The 24,706-nt window shown below is 35.1% G+C and overlaps 1 protein-coding gene across 1 annotated transcript in view; it reads left to right on the plus strand.

Annotated features, from left to right (window-relative positions):
• Window positions 1–24,706, plus strand: part of Bltp1 (bridge-like lipid transfer protein family member 1) — a 199,791-nt gene that overhangs the window by 129,970 nt on the left and 45,115 nt on the right. Inside the window, exons 53-58 of the mRNA XM_050138326.1 lie at window positions 11,892–11,989; window positions 13,214–13,399; window positions 14,323–14,491; window positions 16,848–17,059; window positions 18,259–18,457; window positions 22,895–22,954. Of these exons, the coding sequence (XP_049994283.1) occupies window positions 11,892–11,989; window positions 13,214–13,399; window positions 14,323–14,491; window positions 16,848–17,059; window positions 18,259–18,457; window positions 22,895–22,954 (924 nt within the window). The remainder of the gene's footprint in view (window positions 1–11,891; window positions 11,990–13,213; window positions 13,400–14,322; window positions 14,492–16,847; window positions 17,060–18,258; window positions 18,458–22,894; window positions 22,955–24,706) is intronic.

The raw sequence follows: 24,706 nt of genomic DNA on the forward strand, positions 1-24,706 counted from the left end.
GTGAGTTATTTCATTTTTTATATATTCTATGACTATACAATAAAATATACCTTTTATTTTTGCTGTGATAGTAGAGGTTTGCAGGAAAATGAGCAGTTACTATAAGCATCGACTCTCACAGAAATGGGACTGGTAGAGAGTATTCCAATGACATCTTGGGAGAATCACAGTGCATATCATTAAATATTACATCATCATGGCCCTGTCATTGTCTCATGCTAAATAGGGAGCATAAACAAAGTTTTGAGAGATCCTCGATTTTTATTGGCATCATAAGAAATACCAATTAGCTGGACGGTGGTGGTGCACACTTTTAATCCCAACACTTGGAAGGCAGAAGCAAGCAGATCTCTGTGAGTTCAAGGCCAGCCTGGTCTGCAGAGCAAGTTTTAGGACATGTTCCAAAGCTACACAGAGAAACCCTGTCTTGAAAAAGAGAAAAAAAAAAAAAAAAAGCTGGGCAATAGTGGCACACGCCTTTAATCTCAGCACTCAGAAGGCAAAGGCAGGCAGATCTCTGTGAGTTCAAATCCAGCATGGTCTGCAAGAGCTAGTTTCAGGACAGACTCCAAAGCTACAGAGAAACCCTGTTTTGAAAAAAACAATAAATAAATAAACAAGCAAACCAATTAAAAAAAAGCAAATTAATGAATTCTAGAACTGTCAGTCCTTGTTTAATTTTAAGAAATTGCAGTGGTCATTTATAGCATGCATGGTTTTGTATGTCCTTTTATTGTGAAATTACTGTTTATGATTGAGGATGAACTACAATGCCATATAGCATTTTAAAAGGCAGTAAAATCAGACCTTTTCACAGTAACTTATTCTCTGTGTATGTTGCCACTATTTATAGCTTCTACTTTTCTGATCTGTCTCTTTCTCTCTCTCTTTTTCTCTCTCTCTCTCTCCGTGTACATGCATGCTTACCTTTCCCCATCTTATAGTTTCTCCATGTTTATGTGTGTGCACACATGTGAGTTCCTGCTCATGCATGATTGCTTTTCTCTATCCTATAAAGTGACGAAATAGCATGCATATTTTGATAGTCTTGATGGTTTTTTCTACAATTTTTAATCTAGGTTCTCATGTTAATAAGTTATGACATAAGATATTACTCTGCCCTTTTTTCTAGATCATCATTATTTATTAGCTGTTTTTCCACTGAGAAATTCAGTAATTTTATTCAATAAAGTAGTATTTGCTAATAGTTTTAATGTTATATTTTGGTTTATAGCCCACAGCCCATGAAAGAAGATATTGCAACCCCACTGCCTTCTGAAAAAACTCCAACAAGTGTTAATCAAACTCCTGTTGAAACGAATGAATTTCCTCAACTACCAGAAGGTTTAGAGAAGAAGCCTATTGTTCTCAAATTTAGCGCCATGTTAGATGGCATAGCCATTGGAGCAGCACTCTTACCATCACTGAAAGCAGAGTACAAGATGGGGAGAATGAGAAGCCATGGAATGACAGGTAACATTGAATTATGAGTCTAACCACATAAAACTGATGGTAATTTTGAAAAGTATTTTGATGAAAAGGTAAAGCTATTAAAAATATGATATTAAAGAATATCTAAATAGCTAGGCATGATGGTAACACTTTAATCTCAGTACTAAAGAATCAGAGACAAGTGGATCTCTGTGAACTTGAGACTAGCCTGGTCTATGTTGTGAGTTCAGTGCAACATAATGAGACCCTCTCAAAAAGTAACAAATAAATAATTTGATCATTCAAATTTCAACAGTGATATTCTCTTATAAATTTTATTCATGTAGCCGTTTATAATTTCATTTATGATTACAATGTATTTTGATCTTATCCATTCCCCTCATCCCCAACTTCTCCCAGACACCTCTAAATCACCCTTAAATATCTTACCTTTTTTCCCCCATTTATAAAATGGTTTTAATCTTCTTTGTCATTTTTGCCTTGTCTCAATTTTAGTTTTTAAAGTATAATAACATTTTACTAATGAGTCTGTTTGCTGTGTTTTTCATAGGTTTCAAAACCTTTGTCATTTTAAGAAGTGATTTCCCACTGTGTTATGAAATTTCTATAAAGAATAATTGGTTACTGTATACAGATACTTTCTTTTATACCTGCTGAAATAAAAATGTCTTTTCCTTTTTGTTGCTTTAACATGATAAATTAGTGCATTTAAAGCACTAATAGATCTATTTTAACACAGATATATTACGTTAAGGATCTCTATATTGCTACTCCTTACATTTCGGAGTTTGTCAATTAAGAGAGTTTTCTGAACATTTCAACCTTTATATTACCAGAAATAGAAACACTCTAAAGTGAGCTTTTGGATTTGGCAAAGTTAGCATGGGCTTTCAACTATCAGAGGTGGTCCTATGAGTACATTGGCTAATTTGTTCATATATTCATGTCATCTGGAATCCATAGATTAATGGAAAAAGCAAGCCCGATAGGCAGTTTAGAACTGAAAAATTAGAACTGTTTAAGAACAGAGTGAACAGCTTGTTGAATATCCTTACAAGTAAGAACCCAGAATTCTATAAATGAGGAAAAAGGACACAATCAGTAAAAGAATGGCACTGTACCATCAGGGCTGGCTTGTAGGGGTTTCTGTCCTGCCCAGTTCCCAAAGGCTTTAGGTCCCAATGAAAATCACACAGAGAGTCTGCATTAGATATAAAGTGATTGGCCCATTAGGTCAGGCTTCGTATTGGCTCTTATAATGTATATTAACCCATTATCATTATCTATGTTAGCCACATGGCTCAGTACCTTTTTCAGCAGGGCAGGTCACATCCTGCTTCTTCAGTGGTCTGGGCAAGACTGGCGAGTGAGCTTCCTTCTTCCCAGAATTCTCCTGTTCTCATTGCTACACCTCTACTTCCTGTTGGGTTGTCCCACCTATACTTCCTGCCTGGCTACGGCCAATCAGCATTTATTTAAACATAATTGACAGAATACAGAATTGTCCCCCACATGACACATTCTTGATTACAGATATGTTATAACTGAGACCTAGGGTTGCTTTGATCTGGATGAATTTTATTTAGTGATGCTCACAGTAGAGATAGTAGGAGACAGACCCTATCTCTTGAAGCTTGCAGTAACTAGTCAAAGGTATACTTGGTTGTAGCAGTTGTATAAGAGGGAACTGAGAGAGTGGCAGTCTGCTGTTTATGAAAGGAACATGGGTGTATATACACTACCTTTATCAATGTGTTGTCATAGGTATATACATTGAGCAGTGATAGAGTTGATGGCAATACAACTTCTACCAATTCCTCATGCCTACATAGATAACTAAACAGTATCGGCAAAATAATGGAATTGACTATTCATTAATATTTGCTTGACCAACTCTGCCAGTTAGAGGACTTAAAAAATTTAACACAATATTGAGCTAAAATTTGTAGCTTATTATTTAGCCTCTTAATATTTGTTAAGGCTAAGGGAATGTGTGCTTAATATTTCAGAATTTGGGAGTTGTTTTTAGCATGAGTTGTTGTAGTACAGCTCCTCTACATGAAGGGCAATGTCTTTCTGTTCTCCCTTCTGTGATATACTAAATCTGTGTGCATATGATACAATACTAGGTACCCAGTAAGCTTCATAAATACTGCTGTATTGCTTAATGGTACTTGCTAATTCTTAAAGTGAGTGAATGTACTTGTTTAAAGATAAGGAATCTCTCATATATAATTTTTAAATATTGCTTTTATGTTTAGCAAACTGAGGGATGACAAAACATTTTTCTTAAGCCACCATTTTTGGAAAAGTGAAAATATTAATGCATGCTTGTATGGCTATATAATGTTCCTTACTTCTTACAGGTGCACAGACAAGGTTTACATTTGAGTTACCAAATCATAGATTGCGTTTTACTTCAAAAGTTTCTGCAACAGATATGTCAACTATCCCTCCTTCTGCAAGTCTTAATCTTCCACCTGTTACCATGTCAGGGAAATATATCATGGAAGAACATGATAGTTACTCAGATCAAGTGTGGAACATAGATGAGCTGCCTTCTAAACAGGGCTACTATTTACAAGGGAATTACCTACGTTGTGTAGCAGAAGTAAGTTTACTTTTAAAGTTACTTTTAGCAGTTTTTATGTTTTCAGTATTTAGATACCAATATGTGTAGTGATCTAAACTTTGAAGGTTGAATGTTAAATTGTTTGTTCATACAGAAGAAGAAATCCTACTGAATTTGAATAGGAATGAACATGTGTCTGTGTCTGACTCTTCCCCCTTGCTTTATTGAAACATGCTTTTTGAAACAATATACTAATAATCTCTTACTTTGCTTTTTATATATTAAATTTCAAGTCCATCGTGGCAATGTTTTTATGGCTTTATTTGATTATAAAAAGGGAATTGACAGCTAACAGCAAGAGTTTTATATGTTTACTTCTATGGTCCTTTAATTAACTTTGAGTTAAACATACTGTTCTCTTTTTTAAGTGGGGGACAAACTGATTTTTAATATGGTTATATGATTTAAAACATAATTATTAGTCATCATCTGAAGGCCATATGTAAAAATAAAACTAATGAACAGATTCATTTATTATTTAAGACAGAGTTAAAAGCTGGCACTTCTGACTGCCTCATTATTTTTTTTACCTCTATGTATAACTGTCAAAAACTTCAAAAACATGACATACATTTTTTCATTTGGTTTGAAAATCTATAAGAAAGCTCTTTGAATTCAATAGAAATACTATAACTGGAAGAGACACATTTAATTATGATATACCTTTTTTAAACTGGCTTTCACACCTAAGAGTTTGGATTTCTTTTAGTTTTTAATTTCATTTGTGTGTGAGTGTGCATGTCTGTTCATCCATGTCCATGATATGTGATTGGAAGTTGTTGCCACAGCACACATATGGCGACCAGATGACACTTTTGTGGAGTTTGTTCTACTTTACCTTCGTTTTGGGGATAAAACTCAGGTCTCCAGGTTTTTATCATAAGCTCCTTTGCCCAGTAATCTACCTAGCCAGGCCAAGAGTTGAAATTTCTGTATTTGAAAAACAAGTATATCCAAATGTACACAGGATTCTAAGAAGCCAAAGGTTGATTGAAGTAGGAAATTTTATATGGCAGGTATGCTTTCCACATAGAAAAATGAATGACAAAAATAGTTGAGCAGCACTAATAATGATGCCTCATTTCAAAGAAAGTAAATTTAAAGCATTCTGTTGTATAATTCCATGTTATATACTATAAAGAATTTATACTCTAGGAAAAATGCAATCTCAGATTTACCAAAAAGGAAAAGAAAATAACAAATTACTTTCAAAGCATATAAAGTTGAAACTTATTTCAAATTGCCTATTTTATTGTGTATAAATACACTGTAACTCATCTTTGTCCTGTCTTTACGATTTTGAGCAAGATAAAGTGCCTGGTACAGAGTTGGAGGGACAACTAGTGGTTAAGAACATGTACTGCTCTCCCAGAGTACCTGAGTTCAGCTCCCAACATCAAGCAACTCCATAGGAATATTATCCCTTTGGCCTGTGTGGGTACTTGCATTCATATGCACATTCCCCCACACAGACAAGATACATAATTAAAAATAACAAAAACAAATTTTTAAACATGTGCCTCCTGGTCTAATTAAGCATCTTGTGATTTCTCTTCTAAGATGACAAATATATTTTCCTCTTTTAATTTTTGATCAAAATATGGACCATATCACAATGATAAAGTGTTTTAATCAAAAGAATGCTTGAATCTATGTTTTTTGTAATGGTCACTAAATAATTAGAAGCTGCTTTCTGCTTCATCTGTTTATTGACTAATTCTGTCGTAATTAATGCTTTGTACTAATCACAAGACACATGTTTCATACTATTAGATTAGGTGTCTGATTGGTAATTCACTCTCATAAAATCCTGAGGTCTGTAGTGTGCTGTTTTAGGGATTTTGTTTTTAATCACTATAGCTTTAGCATTTAATTCAAATAGAATTGATCATTGGCACTGAATAAGCCCCCTTTCAATTTATGTTCTCATATACTATATAGATAATTATCTCCTTTTCCTAGAGTTTTTTTTTTGGCTTTGTGGAAATGCAGTACAGTGCTAACAAATAATCTCACACTCGGATTTTGTTTGGCAGGTTGGTTCCTTTGAACACAATCTCACAACAGATCTTTTAAACCACTTGGTGTTTGTACAAAAAGTGTTCATGAAGGAAGTGAATGAAGTAATACAGAAGGTGTCTGGTAAGGCTGTCTGTGACCTAGCAATGCAAGTGTCTGTTCTTATTTGCCTGTGAGTTTTCATTGTCTGAACTAAGACCTAAGTGACAAAAAAGTAAGAAAAATTATATTGGTAACTAGTGTGTGTGTGTGTGTGTGTGTGTGTGTGTGTGTGTATGAGAGAGAGAGAGAGAGAGAGAGAGAGAGAGAGAGAGAGAGAGAGAGAGAGAGAGAGGAGACAGAGGAAGGTAAGAGAGATGATGCACATCCAGAGAAGAAGAGAACATCAGCTAGCTTTTTTAAATTGTCTTCATCTTATTCCCTTAAGCTGGGATCTTTCATTGAACCTGAAGCTTGCTTTTGTTATTTGAGACTGTAGAGAGCTATATTTCAAGAAAGAAAACCTGTAGGCTGATGAGGGGAGTCTCTGTAAGAATCAAAGCCCACCATTCACTTACAAGCTGGGGTAATTATAGGGTAGACATTGCAGGAAGCAGAAAGTAGGATGAAAAGTTTCCTTTTTTGATCAGAGATGGACTTTTTCTACGAGTGGCCAAAGAAATGATGAGTAGTGAGTCAAAGAGTGTCAGATGATAGGTAGCCATCTCTTATGCACAGCTGTTAAGGTCTGCAGAAGTGTCTATGAAAAAAATATAGGTGATTATTATCAGGGGTAGTGGTTGGGGTTCAAAATGCCATGACCATGATTCACATTGGTGACTTTTGTATGTATGGATAGATGGAGAAGAAGGCACATTTGTTGTTCATGTAGTTCTTATCTACTTTCAAAACCAGCATCCTCATCATGGTTTAAGGACAGTCTCTAGTGTTGGAAACTTTGGAAGAGGATGCCATAAGGGTAGAATCCTTTAATGGCATCCAAGCCTGTTAGTACCTGTCTGTCTAGCTAACATTTGCAGCTCACGAGTTGAGACCCCGCAGCTCACAAGTTGAGACCCTTATTGATGTTGAATAAGTCTAGCCTCTTCCAACTAAAATTAGAAGAATAAAGGGGTTTAAGTCTTCATTCTTGCTGACTTTCAAGCATTGGAGAACAGTCAAAGGGACCCAGAGTTAGATTATTTTAGGATGATTTGAATATGGATCAACTGTAAATAAATATAGACAAAATTAAGACAGTGGTTGAATTTAAAAGTCTAGAGAATTGTCTTACCACTAAGATTATACTAGATTTAACTCATTTTCACTGCAGAGATTCATGTGTAAAGCGGTTCACCAATGAGATTGTAATCTTTGGCATGGTTTTAATCTTATTTTGTAGATCTTGCAAAGCAAAAGAGGCATAATCAAAATTTTCAGAAATACATAAATAAGAATATGTTGATGGTTAGAAAAAATATTTGAGTCTTTTAACTTAAGAGCTTTAATTTGATTAAAAACCTATGTTTTGTATTATTATCAATTATTTCAACTTCAGTTGTATTTTCCTGCTGTGTGCTTAAGAATTTGCAGATGACCAAAATTAATTACTTTCTTTTTACTATCATGGACATTTAGACTCTGGTCCTCAAGAATTACTTGCACTTGGGAGGAGTCTGTCTTTGTTAGCCTTGCTTAGCTCTTCTATCTATCTGAGGATAAGTCAAAGGCCTTGCTCGACTATGGCTTCACCTGGAAACATGGAGGAAATTTTCCTCTGTGTTTACCTTCTTTGTAGAATGGATATTAGGTACAGTCTACCTGGTGGGGTCTTCATGTCGTCCCTGGAAAACAAGACAGGTGACTCACCAGGGCTACACTAGGAGTTGATCTTGGAAGGCAAAGAACAAAAATACTATGCCTCTTAATCCCTTTGTGCACATTAGTATAGCTCTACAAGTAGTTACTGAGCACCCAGATTTGTTAACACCAGTTGAGTACTTTAACTACTATGTAATAGATAAAGTTTGGGCAAAACCGAAGTACTTTTAAATAAATTTGATTTGATACACATTTTGTTCTTTTGAGTCAGTTCTGTGTTACCAAGAACAAATAAATAACTTAAGAGAACACGTCTTAATTTGAATAGAGGTTTATTATTATCTTAATTTGAATAGAGGTTTATTATCAGCGTATTGTACTTTGACCTTAGAAATTTATATGTATATTTAAGATCTCTAAGTCTCATCTTCTACTGTCTTATATGACTTAAAGCCCCTTTATGGCTTGCTTAGACTTTCCAGCAAGAATGGCTACTCTTAACTTTTTATATAAATGCTAGGGACCCAAACCCAGGTCCCTCTATTTCCACAGCAAGCCCTCTTACCCATTGAGCCATCTTCCAAGCCCTGGATAAATGCTTATGTTCATTCATCATTTCTTCATATTTTTGTTCTTTATTATATTTTTAGGTTATCATGCAAAGTAATGGGTTTCATTATGACATTTTTACACTTGTTTTCATTTGCTTCTCTGCCCACACATGCAAGCCCCCCCTTTCCAGTCAGTGTTCCTTCTGCCCTTAATAGCAGCATTTCATTGCCCTTTCCCTTACTTAAGGGCTCTTCCTTCCCCACCACAATAACCTGCTACTTTATTCATTTTCCATTACAGAGAAGTTACTGCTTATTCTTTATTTAACTGAGAACTGCAAAGACTCTGAAAAAGAACCTATAGTTCTTACTTGGTCGCTCATGCACTATGTTGGTTGTGCCATAAGATTATTCTAGAGCAATGTTTCTAATCTTCCTAATGCTGAGACCCTTTAAAACAGTTCTTCATGTTGTGTTGTCCCCATCCATAAAGTTATTTTCATTGCTATTTCATTACTAATTTTGCTACTATTGTAAATTGTAATATAAGTATTTTATATGTAGGATATCTGATATACAACCCCTGTAAAAGGGATACTTGACCCACCAAGGAGTTATGATCCACAGGTTAGAACCCTGCTCTAGAGTCATCTGGAACCTAACTTTGACTATAGAACCATGTTGGAGGCCTATACTGACTTAAACCTTTTTATTAACAGTATTTTAAAAATAATTCTCAAAGTACAAGTAAATATGCTGTGAGATTTTTTTCTCTTTAGTATGTGATATACTTTTGTAATTTTAAGTAGAAATTGTCTTTATATAATTATCTATAAATTGTATTTCTATATAAAGAACTTATATAAATCAATTTAAGTATAATTTATGAGAGAAAATATGTGACTCTAAGTTAAATCATGAAGAAGTTACAAAGATGTGAAAATAAGAGTTATTGGACTTAACAGACCTACACCTCCATTAGGATTCTCTCTCTCTCTCTCTCTCTCTCTCTCTCTCTCTCTCTCTCTCTCTCACACACACACACACACACACACACACACACACACACACACAAAATGAATGAATAAAAAAATGTAATATTAAAAGTCTTAAGGAGAAAGGTTACTTCATGCATACATTATCACTGAGGACTTCATAATATCAGGATGACTTGAACTAGGGTTTGAATACATTCTACATTTTGATTATAGAACCATTCCAAAAGACAGGGAGAATCTCTGGAAAGAAAACAGCAAAAGTCATGTTCATTTGCTGTGATTGAATAAGACTTAGAGGAGTCTAAAGAAAGTTAGGAAGACTTGTCATAACTGTTGTGAGAAGGGTATCACAGATATGACTGAAGATGACAAGTTGGTCATGAAACAGAACAGGTACACTTGACAGAGTTGAGGAAAACACCGAGAACTCAATAAAATAATGCTTTTCCCAAGAAACTCAGTCTAATTTGGGAGATAACTATGGGGATAAGTAAAAATTATGACAGAAATGAATATTTTTGACACATCACATGAGAAAGAAAGACCAAGTACTCGTAATGATATATCAGGGGAGAACTGATAAATGAGAATTATTAGAATAAGAGTGGCTATAACAATTTATGGTGGGCTGAGGTGAGCACATGGCCCATTGCATGTACTCCATAACTCACTCTCCTTGGTACCAGGGCCCTCATAGATCTCTGCATGGTTGATAATGCAGCAAGTAAATAAGAACATAATATGCTTTAGAAAAGGGAGTTAAAAGAATGGTCAAATCAGAGTTATGGCTTAAATTCAAATGCTGAAAAACAGTAATAGTGATTTAACATTTTAAAATTTTACATTGAAAAGTAATATAAAGACCTTCTTTTGGAATGAGTTAGCGTGAGACTTCCAAATGTGGCATCAGATAAAGCCTTATTTAAGGAAATTAAGACATTTAAGAAATGGTGACTTTTGTCACCTGAAATTTTGGTGGTAGCTGACGATTGAGACAAGAAGAAAGATAAAATAGTTGATGCTGGCTGCAGATAAGGTAATCACTGATTTCACTAATTAAGTTTCATTAAGAAAGGTTTTTGTAGATTTCTGATATGAGGTAGAAATTAGGGCCTGATGATAAGCAGAAGAGGAGAAAAAAGTAGGTTTTAAGTTATGGAGCAGAATTGTTGAAAGAGGGAAAGTGTAAGCATGCAAGTAGGCACTTAGCTTACAGAGACACATACATCTACACAGATTTATGTACAATAACAGGTTCCGGTGTTCTGAATATGTGTGTTCCTATCTCAGTATACATGCCCTTTCTTTTTACTCTCCTGCCTGTACACATACACAATGTGTGTGTGTGTGTAAAAACACAGATATATATCTCCTTTGAATCAGTCACTCTTTCTCTGTCTTACCTTGTACCTTCTGTAAATTGCGGCTTCTTTCTATACCTTTCTTCTTATTTTTCTTTTTATATTGCAGTAGAAATCACAAAATTTTTTTTTTTTTTTTTTTTTTTTTTTTTTTNCTTGAACTCACAGAGATCCACCTGCCTCTGCCTCCTGAGTGCTGGGATAAAAGGCATGCGCCACCACCGCCCGGCCACAAAATATGTTTTTATCATAGTATTTATTGAATAGATTTTAGATCACTCGTCTAAATTTTAAGAGCCAATATAAAATCAGTATCTTTTTCAAAGCAATACCTACTCTTTCCAATCTGATTCTTTGTTAATTTGTTATGGCTGTAGTAGAAGTAGTTTCTTCCTCACCTCTAGAGACTCTCTGAGGTGATGCTAGACTCAAAGCTTATCATATATATGAAAAGTAATTATTTTGAAGTAGATCATTTGGAAAGAAAAACATGCAGAAAAATATTCAAATTGAGGGAAACAAGTAGAAATACATGTTATACCTTAAATATAAACATATCACTTCCTATTCCACGTTGCCGGTGTTCATAATGCTTTGTTCATTGGAACTTCACCACCAGGTTTCCTGCCACCAGTGTTTTTAGTTTCTGGAGTAAATGTTTGCTGTCACATTCTTTATTATTAGCACATACTTACCTATGTTGGTTTGTAGCATTTCTGAATGTAAACACGTTCACATTGCTGATTAAAGAAATCAGTTTACATTTTGGCTTCAAATACATTTTCCAAGATGTATAATCATGTGTTTGGCACGATTACATATTTAATGTTTTGTACTCAATTGTAGCCAAAAGTCTGAGAAGTAGTAATGTTGTAATTCCTTATGAGATTCTATGAATAGTGTATGTTATATAACCTGCTTCGCTGAAATGTGACTTGGCTAAAGATTGCAATTGAAGATTGCATTAACTTGTCATTATTTTTTTTTACTGGAGTTTTCTTTTTAATGTACAAAATACAGTCTCATTTTTATCTGATAAGGACGCTTTTCTAGTTCTTCAGTATTTAACCTCTTCTAGGTGGAGAGCAGCCTATTCCTCTTTGGAATGAACATGATGGAACAACAGATGGAGATAAACCAAAAATTCTCCTGTATTCCCTGAATTTACAGTTTAAGGTAAAATTTACATACCAGTGATAACATTTAGGACTTTCTAATCAATTAGTGTACATATGTTGTGGAATATTTGTATAATTTATAAATTGAAAAATAGGAAGTAAAATTAAACTATAATCTAGTTTACTCAGGGGAAAGCTTTAACAGTTGAATACTCTATCAGTGCTTTTTTGGCTCCTTTTTACTTTTTCATTTTAACACAGCTATTCTTTCAGCCCATGGCCTTGCAAATATACAGCAAGCCTCTCTTACTGAGCTACATCCTCAATCCTTTTAAGGGCAGGCACCAAGCTTCCTGAAACTACCAGCTCCTTCCTTATTTTGTTTCCTTTTCCCTTTTGTTTCCTTCCTTCCTGCTTGCCTGCCTGCCTTCCGTCCTTCCTTCCTTCCTTCCTTCCTTCCTTCCTTCCTTCCTTCCTTCCTTTCTTCCTTCCTTTTTTCCTTCCTTTTTTTTTTTTTCAGAGTCTCAATTAAGCAGCCCTGACTAGCCTGCCTATATAGACTAGACTAGCCTTCTGCCTTCCCAGTACTGAGATTAAAGGTGTGTGCTACCATGCCTGGACCTTCTATTATTAAATGTACATGTTTTTTATGGATTTTTAAAAAACTTTTAAATCTTTCTACATCAGATTTTTGAGATCAACTTTATCTTGAAAGCTGTATTATATTATATAGTTGAGACAGTTTAATTTGCTACATTCCAGTGAACATTTGATATTTCTTAATTACTTTTTTTAATAATTTACTTTGCACAGATATATTAGATATTTGTTTCATTAATAATAATATTTTAGGGACTGTGATAGAATAGTTACCTCTATGTGCAATTATCTGAATGAAATAAGACTCTGGGTTCTATCCTCAGGACCAAAGGTGGGAGAACAGGGCATGGCTAAAAGCAAAACAGAAAACTATAATACTACTGTAAACCTTCATTTTCTCCTATAAAATATTTTTTTTAAAAAGTTAAATGTTTACTTAATGACTTTTTAATTATAATTAATATACTTAACCCCCAAACACTTTGAATTTTAAGTAAAAATATTAAAACGAAATTTATTAACTATAAAGTCCTAGAAATCTAGCTGAATTAAAGATTACTTTCCTTATATATAACCTACACATTTTAAACATGACTTTTTTATCATATTTCAAAAGATTGCATTTGAATAAGTCTGTAATTGGTTTATTTTCTTATTTTCCTTGTAACATGTAACCTGATAGGGTATTCAGGTAACAGCCACCACTCCTTCAATGAGAGCTGTGAGATTTGAAACTGGACTGATTGAACTGGAACTTTCAAACCGACTTCAAACCAAAGCTTCACCAGGAAGTAGCAGCTATCTGAAACTCTTTGGTAAATGCCAAGTAGACTTAAATCTGGCATTAGGGCAAATTGTCAAACATCAGGTTTGTACAGACTATATTGTTATTTTTACTATCGTCTTTAAATTAATTTATGTGTTTCAATTTTAGAACTAAGTTCCTAAAATTTGTATTTTAAATTCTGTTGAAAACTTAGACTTCTGCAATTTTAATTTGCCATTTCATTACAGTTTTTTATTGTATTCTACCTATTTACAGGTTAGTACAATGGCAATCTCATGAGACTTTATCCAGAACCTGCATAAACATTTGCTTATAGTTTTTCAGTTTGTTAAACATTATTTTTATTTCACTGTCTCGTGGTTTCATTAGTTAATATCTAAAGTTGTTAAGTTTACCCCTTCCCTGTAGAACATTTGAAAATTTAACATATAATGAATGTTAAGTATTTAACGTTTTAAGAAAAAGACAATAGTAGCTAGTATAGTTCCCCAATACACAAAGTTTTACTGTTTATCAGTTATTTTCTGTTTCAATTTGACTAAATATGTATTTTAATGCCCCACCTAATTTTCACCCAGAGTCGTTTTTAAATGCGGTTACAGTCTAGAAATTGATGGCTATATTAACTATGTTAAATTGTTATCTGTGGAAAAGCTAACTTTTTCAAATGGATACATATTTTGAGAGAAAAGAAATAAATCTTATTTATTTTGATATATTTAATACATCACTATGTTTACTTCTATTTTGGGTTAACTCGGCTTGCTAGCTCTCTGCCACAGAGTCACAGTCCAGCTCCACGTTTGCCTTTTATATAGTTCTTAATATTTTATCTTAATTTTAAGCATTTGTTGTACAGAATGTAAGGTATGTACCATTTAATGGTTAAATTAGAGCAGTATACTGTAGATCTTTTGTAGAACAATGCTATTAATAATGTTTGAATTGTTTTGGTAAAATTTTTTTCTTTATTTGATTTTGTTAAACTTTGAATTTTATTTTAGGTTTATGAGGAAGCTGGATCTGATTTTCATCAAGTTGCCTATTTTAAAACTAGAATTGGATTAAGGAATGCTCTTCGAGAAGAAATCAGTGGTTCTTCAGATAGGGAAGCTGTGCTTATTACCTTGAATAGGCCAATAGTTTATGCACAACCTGTGGCCTTTGATAGAGGTAAGATTACGTCCACCATTGTTGACTTCCGGGTGGGCATGCTCTGGATACATCGACTGTAGTGTTCTAGTACAGAGACTTGACAGCTAAATACCTCCTAATGTGAAATATGAGCACTTAAAACAAGTCTTGCAAACCCTAGTTTTTTAAAAAAAAATTCATATTTTACATTTATTTTGCTTTTGACATAACTATAATTATTTTATTACAAGTTTCAATATTAAATGCTAATTTTTTGTTTGGATTATCTACTCATTTCTGGTTTTGCCATGGGGTTGATTCATTCATTTTGAAAATGTTTGCTATGTGATGGCTAAATGTGGGATACAAAAAAGGATAACAGAATCAGGATCCCTGCCCTCAAAGAATGTAGTCTGCTGAAAAATAGTTCAGGTAAACTTCTAAATGGAGTCAGAAATATTTATTTTAGATCTGAAAGAGTCTGTAACTTCCTATGCTTTTTAGAAGAGAATCAAATTATTCAGTTTCAATTTTGAATGTAAAGTTCAACAAAGAGATAAGCACAGCCGGGCTGTGTTGGCGCACACCTTTAATCCCAGCACTCAGGAGGCAGAGGCAGGCGGATCTCTGTGAGTTCGAGACCAGCCTGGTCTACAGAGCTAGTTCCAGGACAGGCTCCAAAGCCACAGAGAAACCCTGTCTCGAAAAACCAAAAAAAAAAAAAAAAAAAAAAAAGAGAGATAAGCACATGAAATCTGTGTTATTTACTTTCTTATCCTAGGTTCTAGAACATTACTACATACTAACTAAATGTTTGTCAAGTGAGAGAAGCAAGTGAGTGTTCATAAGCACAGTGGTCTAAGAGAAGATAGCAGCTTTCAGGAAAGAAAAGAGTGGGAAAGAAGACTGACTAGATGGACAAACTAATGTTTAAATTGTTTTTCAGAGGCAGTGAGGAGATAATTCTGAATCCCTGTAAAATTTCCGTTCGCAGTGGTCTTAGATCTGCCATTAAAAACCTTCCCTCCTGACAGTGCTGCCATAGCATTTTGTTTGCTGAGCATTTTGCTCCTGCTATGCATCTTTAATCTCACCAACCTTTCTTTGTCCTTCACCAAGTCCTTAAAGCACTCCCCAACTGCTGAGTGACACGTCTTGGTTTTCTTCTTCTGTTGTCTTTCCATTTTTATCTTCTTAAACTTCCATAGTCTGTTCTGAGATGAAGATTTTCCTTGGAGGTGGGGGATACTGTTACTAACAAACTCAAAATCATATCCTTCTAAAATATATGCCTACCTTGTGTCTGTATCCTTAGAAATGTTTGAAAGAAGTAAGGGTGTATTAGTTGACTTTCTGCTGGTATGATAAAATACTGTGAACAAAGGCAACTTGTAGATGAAGAATGTATTTGGGCTTAGGGTTCTGGAGGGATAGTCTATAATGGCTGCAGAGGCATGACAGCAAATAGCCAAGCACGAAGTTAAGAAATCATATCTCAGCTACACAAGGAAGTTCATAGTGAACTATAATGGGACAGTGCTATAAACTTTCATCCACCTCCACTGCCTATTTCCTCCAGTAAGGCTCTGATCCTAAAATTCCCATAGCCTCTCAAATAGCGCTATCAATTGGGAACCAAGTATTAAAGTACATGGGCATATGGGAGACATTTCTTAGTCAAACCAACACAAAAAAAGGTAAACTGTATAGTTAAAGTCAAGGACCATCTTTGTTTGCATTTATTATTCCACCCAAATGTAGCATGAATAATAAAAACCCAGAGACAGATAATGAGGTTCAACTGGAAAATCAGAAAAGCAAAGCAGTAAAGCCACTAGAGAGCTCTTACCTCTTCGAAATCTTAGGACTGAAAGAGAGCGAGTTCCTATCTCATCCTGCTTTCTAGTCCTCTCTAGTGCTGGCATTAAAGGTGTACACCACCACCGCCCAGCCTCTATGGCTAAATGTGACTGCTGGGATTAAAGGTGTGTGCCACCACTGCCTGGCCTATATGGCTAACTAGTATAGCTGTTTTGCCTTCTGGTGTTCAGGCAACCTTTATTTATTAAAATGCAAATGAAATATCACTATACCCAGGACTAAATGTGTAATAGGCATTCTACAGTATTGAATGGCTAAATGGATCTGTGTTTTCTTTCTGTTGCCATTAGTCAGTTGCTTACTTTCTGAATCATTTTTTATTTGTCTATGAAAAGTATTTTAGTTTCATTACAATCCTAGTTCTATAATTTTCTGGAGTAAGTTAACAAAACTTACTAATAAAGTAATTATTACTAATCATCAGTTTTTGTAGTAGTAAAAATTTACTAACTGTAATAAACCACTTGCATTATTGACTTTAATTTTCTTTCTGCCTGTTCTTTATTTGCAAAAGCTGTGCTGTTTTGGTTGAATTATAAGGCTGCCTATGACAACTGGAATGAACAACGAATGGCTTTACATAAGGATATTCATATGGCGACAAAGGAAGTGGTGGACATGCTCCCTGGTATCCAGCAAACATCAGCCCAGGCCTTTGGGACTCTCTTCCTCCAGCTGACTGTCAATGATCTAGGAATTTGCCTCCCTATAACAAATACTGCACAGGTATAGAAAAATCAAGACATAGGAGGCTTTATTCCAGGATTGACAACCAGATAGATAATTCTACTCAACTTTTCTGTGAGATTAGCGTATAAAAAAAATTAAGTAGAACACTTTATAACTTGAACAAAACTCTTATTTCTTGCTTTTGCAAATAAGCTTCAGAATCTTCTTAATTAGTTTTTTAAGCAAAGAAATCTTTTATTAATCTTTGTATAAAGTGGAAACAAAGGGACATTTGAGAATGCATTTTAATACTGTCATCTGTAATATGGCAGGGAATTTCAATTTGCTTACAAACTTTATGTATTAAGTATGAATGTTAAATGATCATAAGGTAACTTGAAAGTTATATATATTATTGGATAGGCAAGGATACTATCTTCATAGTTTAGGGCCAGTTTTCAGGAAGGTATATGTACTTGAACATGTGATTAAGCAAGAAAATTCTGTGGGCACCTGTCACATCCAGAAGAAATAGCCCTAAGAATCACATGCAGAGATCTGTCTTATTCTTACAGTTTTCCTTCAGTGTCACATTTAATACTTTAAATACCAAGGCAGAGATAAGCCTGTGAGTGGAATAAATTTATATTTAGGGTTCTGTTTGGTAGAACAATGCTAAGAGAAACTTGGAGTTCTAGATGGGTGGTGTTTGTATCTAAAGAGTTGAAGCATGGCAGCTTTTTGATGACATGATGAGAACGTTCAGGAAAGCTGCACACGCAAGAACTGGTTGTCTAGTGAGAATGTTCCCATTATTTAAACAGAGAAACACAGGTAGTTAGCCCTTCGTATATTAAAAAGGGAAAGGCACAAGGAAAATACATTTTGTTTGAATAATGTTTAAAATTTATTTTTTTCTAAGTTGCTTTATATTGAGGATTTCTAGACTTGACCCTTTCTAAATTTTTATTCTTATGAAATGTGAAGATTTCTGAATTTTAAAAGTCATCTGGTCTAAAGAAATTGCTCTTGTTGCTCTTGCAGAGAACCTGGTTTTAATTCTCAGCACCCATATGATGGCTCACAACCATTTGTAAATCTAGTTCAGTGGATCTAAAGCCCTCTTCTGACTTCTGTGGGCACCACACACTCATGCACATAATCAATGGGCAGGCAAAATATTCATACACATAAAATGTCTTTTTACAAAAAATTAATTCACCTTTTGCCTCATTTTTCCTGTGGTATTTCTGCAGTCTAATCACACTGGGGACCTTGACACTGGCTCTGCTCTAGTGCTAACCATTGAAAGTACCCTCATCACTGCATGTTCCTCAGAGTCTCTGGTTAGCAAAGGTCATTTCAAGAACTTCTGTATCCGTTTTGCTGATGGCTTTGAGACATCGTGGGATGACTGGAAACCAGAGATCCGTGGAGATCTAGTCATGAATGCTTGTGAGTCTGGTTTGTTTTCTGCATGAGGCTGATAATTGTAAAGAATTAAAATGTCTCTGTGTTGGTAACTAAAGAATGTTCAGATATAGGAATGCTTTTAGAAATGAAATAGAATTTTAGGCCTTATTATTAAAGGTAGCAAAATATATCTACAAAAACTTGTAACTTTGATCTTCTAGGAACGCAGAGAGACTTCTATACATTTGAGGCTTTGATTTCTTCCTGTTTTTTTTCCTATAATAGAACCATGAATAACTGGATAAAACCTTATTCCATAGGTCCTGAAAGTGATAACCACAAGACCAAACTCACTAAACATAGAGTAGTATAAATTCCCGGGACTAGAATTTCAGTTTTAATTATTGCTGACACAAGGAATAACCCAATAACAGTATTAACAGTACACGACAGAGAGTATTGTGAATTCTACTTCCACTATTTGTGCACATGCTAATCTGAAAGTAGAAAGGTTTGTTTGTCTCACTTTTAATATCTTTAAGTATTACAGCAGAGATAGTACAGTATCACCATTTTTAATAATGAAGAAGTCCACATATAGAAGCTGAAAGATGCTGAAACTGAAATCTTCAGCCAATCCTATGATCCAGATACATTGTAGAAAGTGGTTTGACATCATTTATGCAACTTTTCCATTGTAAAAAGTCACGATAGCTTAGTATTTTCCCAAAGTAAAGACAAAAACTAATTTAAACCTGATTTGTGTTGAATGTTATCCATGTAGTAATTAAAATAAATACACAATGGATGGAAAGGAAATAAACCATTTTCCTAATAATTAAGAAAATTTATCTCATAGAGATTATAAGAAATAGGCCTTGGGCTCAGAATTAAAAGCATATTATTAAAATGAATAGATAATTATTTAGTACCTCAGTATTTATTGTTTTGGCAATAAAGAACTTTGCCATTCTGATCTCTGTGATATTCAGTTAACTGGATTTATACTTTGAAGAGCATTACTTTTGTAGCTCAGTTGTTTTGGGGGAAGAAAATTGGAGCGACAGTGAAAAGAGCAATTGTTTTATTGATATTTGAATTCAAAATGATAAAATGGACAAATTGATTTAATAGTTTGTAGTTTCTAGTGGGAGGAATACTGTTATATAATTTTCATATTTGGTAGAGAAAAAAGATGATGTTCAAGTTTTAAAGTTTTTATTATGTAGTCTTCTTAAATTTGAAAGGCCAGTAATTTAGGCTTTGTTCTGACTTGTAACAATGACTGAAGTGCATACTTTACCTGAAGCCATATCTTGCCTTGTTTGTTGTATTCAGAATTTACAAGGTAGGCATCCATTCTTTATGGTTTTTTAACTTTTCTTTTTTTTTATTGATATTTATTGAGTTCTACATTTTTCTCTGCTCCCCTACCTGCCTCTCACCTCCCCCCTTCAGCCCTACCCTAAGGTCTCCATGCTCTCAGTTTACTCAGGAGATCTTGTCTTTTTCTTCTTTCTACTTCCCATGTAGATTAGATCTATGTAAGTCTCTCTTAGTGTCCTCATTGTTATCTAAATTCTGTGGGATTGTGGTTTGCTTTATGTTTAAAAACCACCTATGAGTGAGTACATGTGATGATTGTCTTTCTGGGTCTGGGTTACCTCACTCAAAATGATGTTTCCTAGCTCCATCCATTTTCCTGCACTATTCAAGCTGTCATTTTTTTCTGCTGTGTAGTACTCCATTGTGTAAATATACCACATTTTCCTTATCCATTCTTTGGTCAAGGGGCATTTAAGTTGTTTCTAGGTTCTGGCTATGACAAAGATGCTATGAACATAGTTGAGCACATGTCTTTGTGGCACGATTGAGCATCCTTTGGATATATACCCAAAAGTGGTATTACTGGGTCTTCAGGAAGGTTGTTCTCTAATTTTCTGAGAAATTGCCACACTGACATCCAAAGGGATTGTACCAGCTTGTATTCCCACCAGCAATGCAGAAATGTTCCCTTTACCCCACAACCTCTCCAGCATAAGTTGTCATCAGTGTTTTTGAACTTGGCCATTCTTAGAGGTGTAAGATGGAATCTCAGAGTTGTTTTGATTTGCATTTCTCTGATGACTAAGGATGTTGAACATTTCTTTAGGTGTCTTTCAGCAGATTCCTCTGTTGAGAGTTCTCTGTTTAGGTTTGCACTCCATTTTTATTGGATTATTTATTCTTTTGATGACCAATTTCTTGAGTTCTTTGTCTGATGTGGGGTTGGTGAAGATCTTTTCCCATTCTGTAGACTGTTGTTTTGTCTTGTTGACCATGTCCTTTGCTTTACAGAAGCTTTTCCGTTTCAGGAGGTCCCATTTATTAATTGTTTCTCTCAGTGTCTGCTGCTGGGGTTATATTTAGGAAGTGGTCTCCTGTGCCAGTGTGTTCAAGTGTACTTCCCACTTTCTCTTCTATGAGGTTCAGTGTGGCTGGCTTTATGTTGAGGTCTTTGATCCATTTGAACTTGAGTTTTATGCATGGTGATAGATATGGGTATATTTTCATTCTTCTACATGTTGATATCCATTTATGCCAGCACCACTTATTAAATATGCTTTCTTTTTTCCATTTGATATTTTTTGCTTCTTTCTCAAAAGTCAGTTGTTCGAAGATGTGTGGATTGATATCCGGGTCTTCTATTAGTTTCTATTGGTCTTCCTGTCTGTTCTTATGCCAATACCAGGCTGTTTTCAGTACTGTAGCTCTGTATTAGAGTTTGAAATCAGGGATTGTGATGCCCCTAGAAGTTCTTTTATTGTTCAGGATTTTTTTGGCTATCCTGGTTTTTTGCTTTTCCATATGTAGTTAGGTACCATTCTTTCGAGGTTTTTGACGAATTTACTGGGATTTTGATGGACATTGTGTTGAATCTGTGAAAAGTATAATTTTTTACAATTATACTTTTACTGCAATATCTTTTTAATAACATAATAGGTCTGGAGATGTAGCTCAGTGGGTAGAGTACTTGCCTAGCATCAGAAAACCCTGGATTAGATCTCTAGCACTGCATAAAACTGGCCTTGATAGGCGTGCCTGTATCCACAGACTTTCACAGAAAGAGGCCAAAAGACCTTGAGTTCAAGGTCAGCCTACTAATCCTCAGTTATATAACAAAAGTTTGAAGCCAACTCGTACTACAGCCCTGAGGAGCTGTCTCAAAAGAAAGAAAAGAGGTGTGGGGTAGGAGAGGAGAAGGAAGAGGAAAGAAGAAGAATTGATCCTTTCTCACAAATGGTCGGTAGTGTGCCTAAATTGGGAATATTTTTCTTTTTAGAAAATGTTTAAGGAAAGACAAACTTAATATCAGAGTACCTAGAAAAGGGATGTGACTCCAACTTTAAGTGACACTGAATACCAAATTAGGATTCACAGTTATAAAAGAACATTTCACTTAGTAATGTGATCGAATTTAGATTGTTTTATTTTCATTAAGGCTTACTAAAAGTGACCTCACAGACTCAGTTCTTTCTTTACAACTTATTTTGTGCTGGGCAGTGGTGGCTCATGCCTTTAATCCCAGCACTCAGGAAACAGAGGCAGGTGAATCGCTGTGAGTTCGAGAACAGTCTGGTCTACAAGAGTTAGTTCCAGGACAGGCTCCAAAGCCACAGAGAAACCCTGTCTCGGGGGAAAAAAAAACTTATTTTGTTTAGAGATTATTTCAAAGATAGCATATTCTTCACTGATTAACTTTAAGGTATTAAACTTAATACTCCCTGACAAAGAGATGACAAAAGTGACAGATTATCTTAGACCTCATATGGTAGTTCTAAATTGTCAGTTCTTTTTCAGTGATTTCCATTCTTAAAAAATTTATATATGGGGCAGCACCTGTGGCTTAGGCAGTAAAGGCCCTTGCCTCTAAGATGGATTCAATCCTCGGGACCCACAGGGTAGAAATTCACTTTACTCTTTACTCTTGTCATGGCACCTGCCCACGTGTATACACATAATAAGTATAAAAATTTTTTCATTAAAAAAAAATCTTCTCACCAGGGTTTAGTGCCTCATCTGTAATCCTAGTACTTGGAAGCCTGAGAGTGGATTGTGAGTTCAAGTCCAAGACAAGCTGCATTGCAAGAGCATGTCATCAAAAAACCAGCAACAACGTGTGTGTTGTTGTTTTTATGATGTCACAAATAATCAGAGAATCCTAAAGGTTGTTAGCCATCTAGAGGTGTCCAGGTATATGAGTCTAATAACTATATGTTTCAAGTAAAGCCAAAGCTATAGGTAAGTTGCTAAAATCATAAAATAAAATGCTATACTTTGTAGAACAGGGCTGAGTCCAAAGGTTCTCCTTTTGCGGGGAAGAAATGAAGCATAGCAGAGCTACAAATCCTGTTTACATTGAGGTAATTGTGTTTGGGAGGCAATATGTGCTACAAGCATGTTTTTATTGCTAATTGTGTTGGGGTCATTCTTGTGCAGGTGTAGTTCCAGATGGCACCTATGAAGTTTGTTCAAGGACTACAGGACAAGCTGCAGCTGGTAGGTTCACTCTTCACTTTAAAACAGAGTTAGGTGAAAATAAAATGGTAAGTCTCAAGTGCCAAATTCAGGAGTTGATTTGTTGATGAATAGGGAGGCCATTAAATATTTTTGAGCAAGAAATCAAATGGTGATGCCATCAAAGAGAGGCCTCAAGGTACTAAGGCATAGGAACACATCTGGTCTGTGAGTATGGAGTGTTGCAGCTAAAATGATAAAGTGTCAGCTATTAATTTCTCATGTAATAAAAGTGATCTGTGCTAAAGGTAGACATTTACTGAAAGGCCCTTGGGATACTGAGAAGCATAGACTAATCAAAGCCAGTAATATTTGTAGTGAACCTTTCTTTTTTTACTGTTCCTTGACACTCTTCCATCTGTAGCTTTAGTGTTCAACCTGAATAAGCTATCTCAAGAGGTGCTTGCTATTCCCAGCAACAAAGGACTAAAATGTTAGGACAGTTTTCAGCAGTACTGCTAGGAAACTAGAGACTAAGCAAACACTCCCTTTGGGAGAGAGGACTCGTTTCTTTATCAGAACTGTCTGTTTGTAAGTAAAAGCAACTTATTCAAACTAGCTTAACAAAAAGCAAGATCTTATCCCAGTATATTTGCAGATGATTTTAAGTTTAAGAATGCTGTGTCAGGTAAGGGAGGGGACAACTGGAACCAGTATCTGTTACCAAGGCCTGTTCAGCTCTGGGTTTTGTTCCTCTCTCACTGCCTCTTTTATTTCGGATCCTTTTTTCTTTGTTTGCTTTGCTTTAATTGATGACATTGCATGAATAGATAGAGCTCATGGCCTCATTTACACTCTCTCATTTAAAATAGACCAACCTTTGCTGGAGCCCAGCCTCAGCTTGGGTTCAGGTCCTGAGGTGGGGAAGGGTGTCTGCTCAAGGAAAGCTTCTGATTACCAAGTAATTGCACTCAAGTGGCCCCAAATAGCTCAGACCATTTTTATTTATTCTTAAACAGAGTTTTTCTTACTAGGTTACATAAATAGCTTTATTATTGGCTTCTATTTTTTACTTTAAGAAATACATCACAAATTAAAGAATACATTGTGATCATGAAATCTCCATTGTTCCTCCTTTATGCTTCCCCAAATACACCTTCCCACCCTGCATAACTTTATTCTAGACATAGAGTTCAGCATTTTTGCCGGATTAACTAAATATAAAGCCAGACACATCCTGTTCTTGCAGCACTTACATCAGCTGGCAGCTTTGCAGTTACAAAGTTAAAGGTAATAGACATAGGCACAATGCTTTAAAGACAATATTTAAACCCAGACAGTGATTTCATGTCTGTGAGATATATTTTTATACAGTTCCCTTTTCTACAGGAAGATCCAATGTCTCAGTCTCTCTGTAAAAGGCAGACTTTGATAAGTTGCTCTTTTCCCATCTCACTCTATCATACTTCTCCAACCAGTATAAGCTCCTGTGTATGATAAAGATGGATTTACCCATCCCATATTTTACATTGTATTATTCCCATCAGAATATACTAGATCGTATCATTGATTCTGTACGCTTGGTGCCCAGAGAACTTGCTCTTAACAGATGGCACTGTGTGTATTCCTGAGGCTTTTCCCTGTTCTGTGTACTTATGTGTTAATCTCCTGTCCAGAACTGTGAGACATGGTTAATGTTCCAAGTGTTGTTTTCTCATATATGTACCTGTCTCTATTGAATCAGAAAAGCTCCCAGGATTAGCAGTTGTAGTTAGTAATTACAGATTAGAGATT

The sequence above is a fragment of the Alexandromys fortis genome, unplaced genomic scaffold, assembly GCF_014885135.2.
Source record: "Alexandromys fortis isolate MF-2015 unplaced genomic scaffold, M_Fortis_MF-2015_v1.1 scaffold_15, whole genome shotgun sequence".
Taxonomy (NCBI): domain Eukaryota; kingdom Metazoa; phylum Chordata; class Mammalia; order Rodentia; family Cricetidae; genus Alexandromys; species Alexandromys fortis.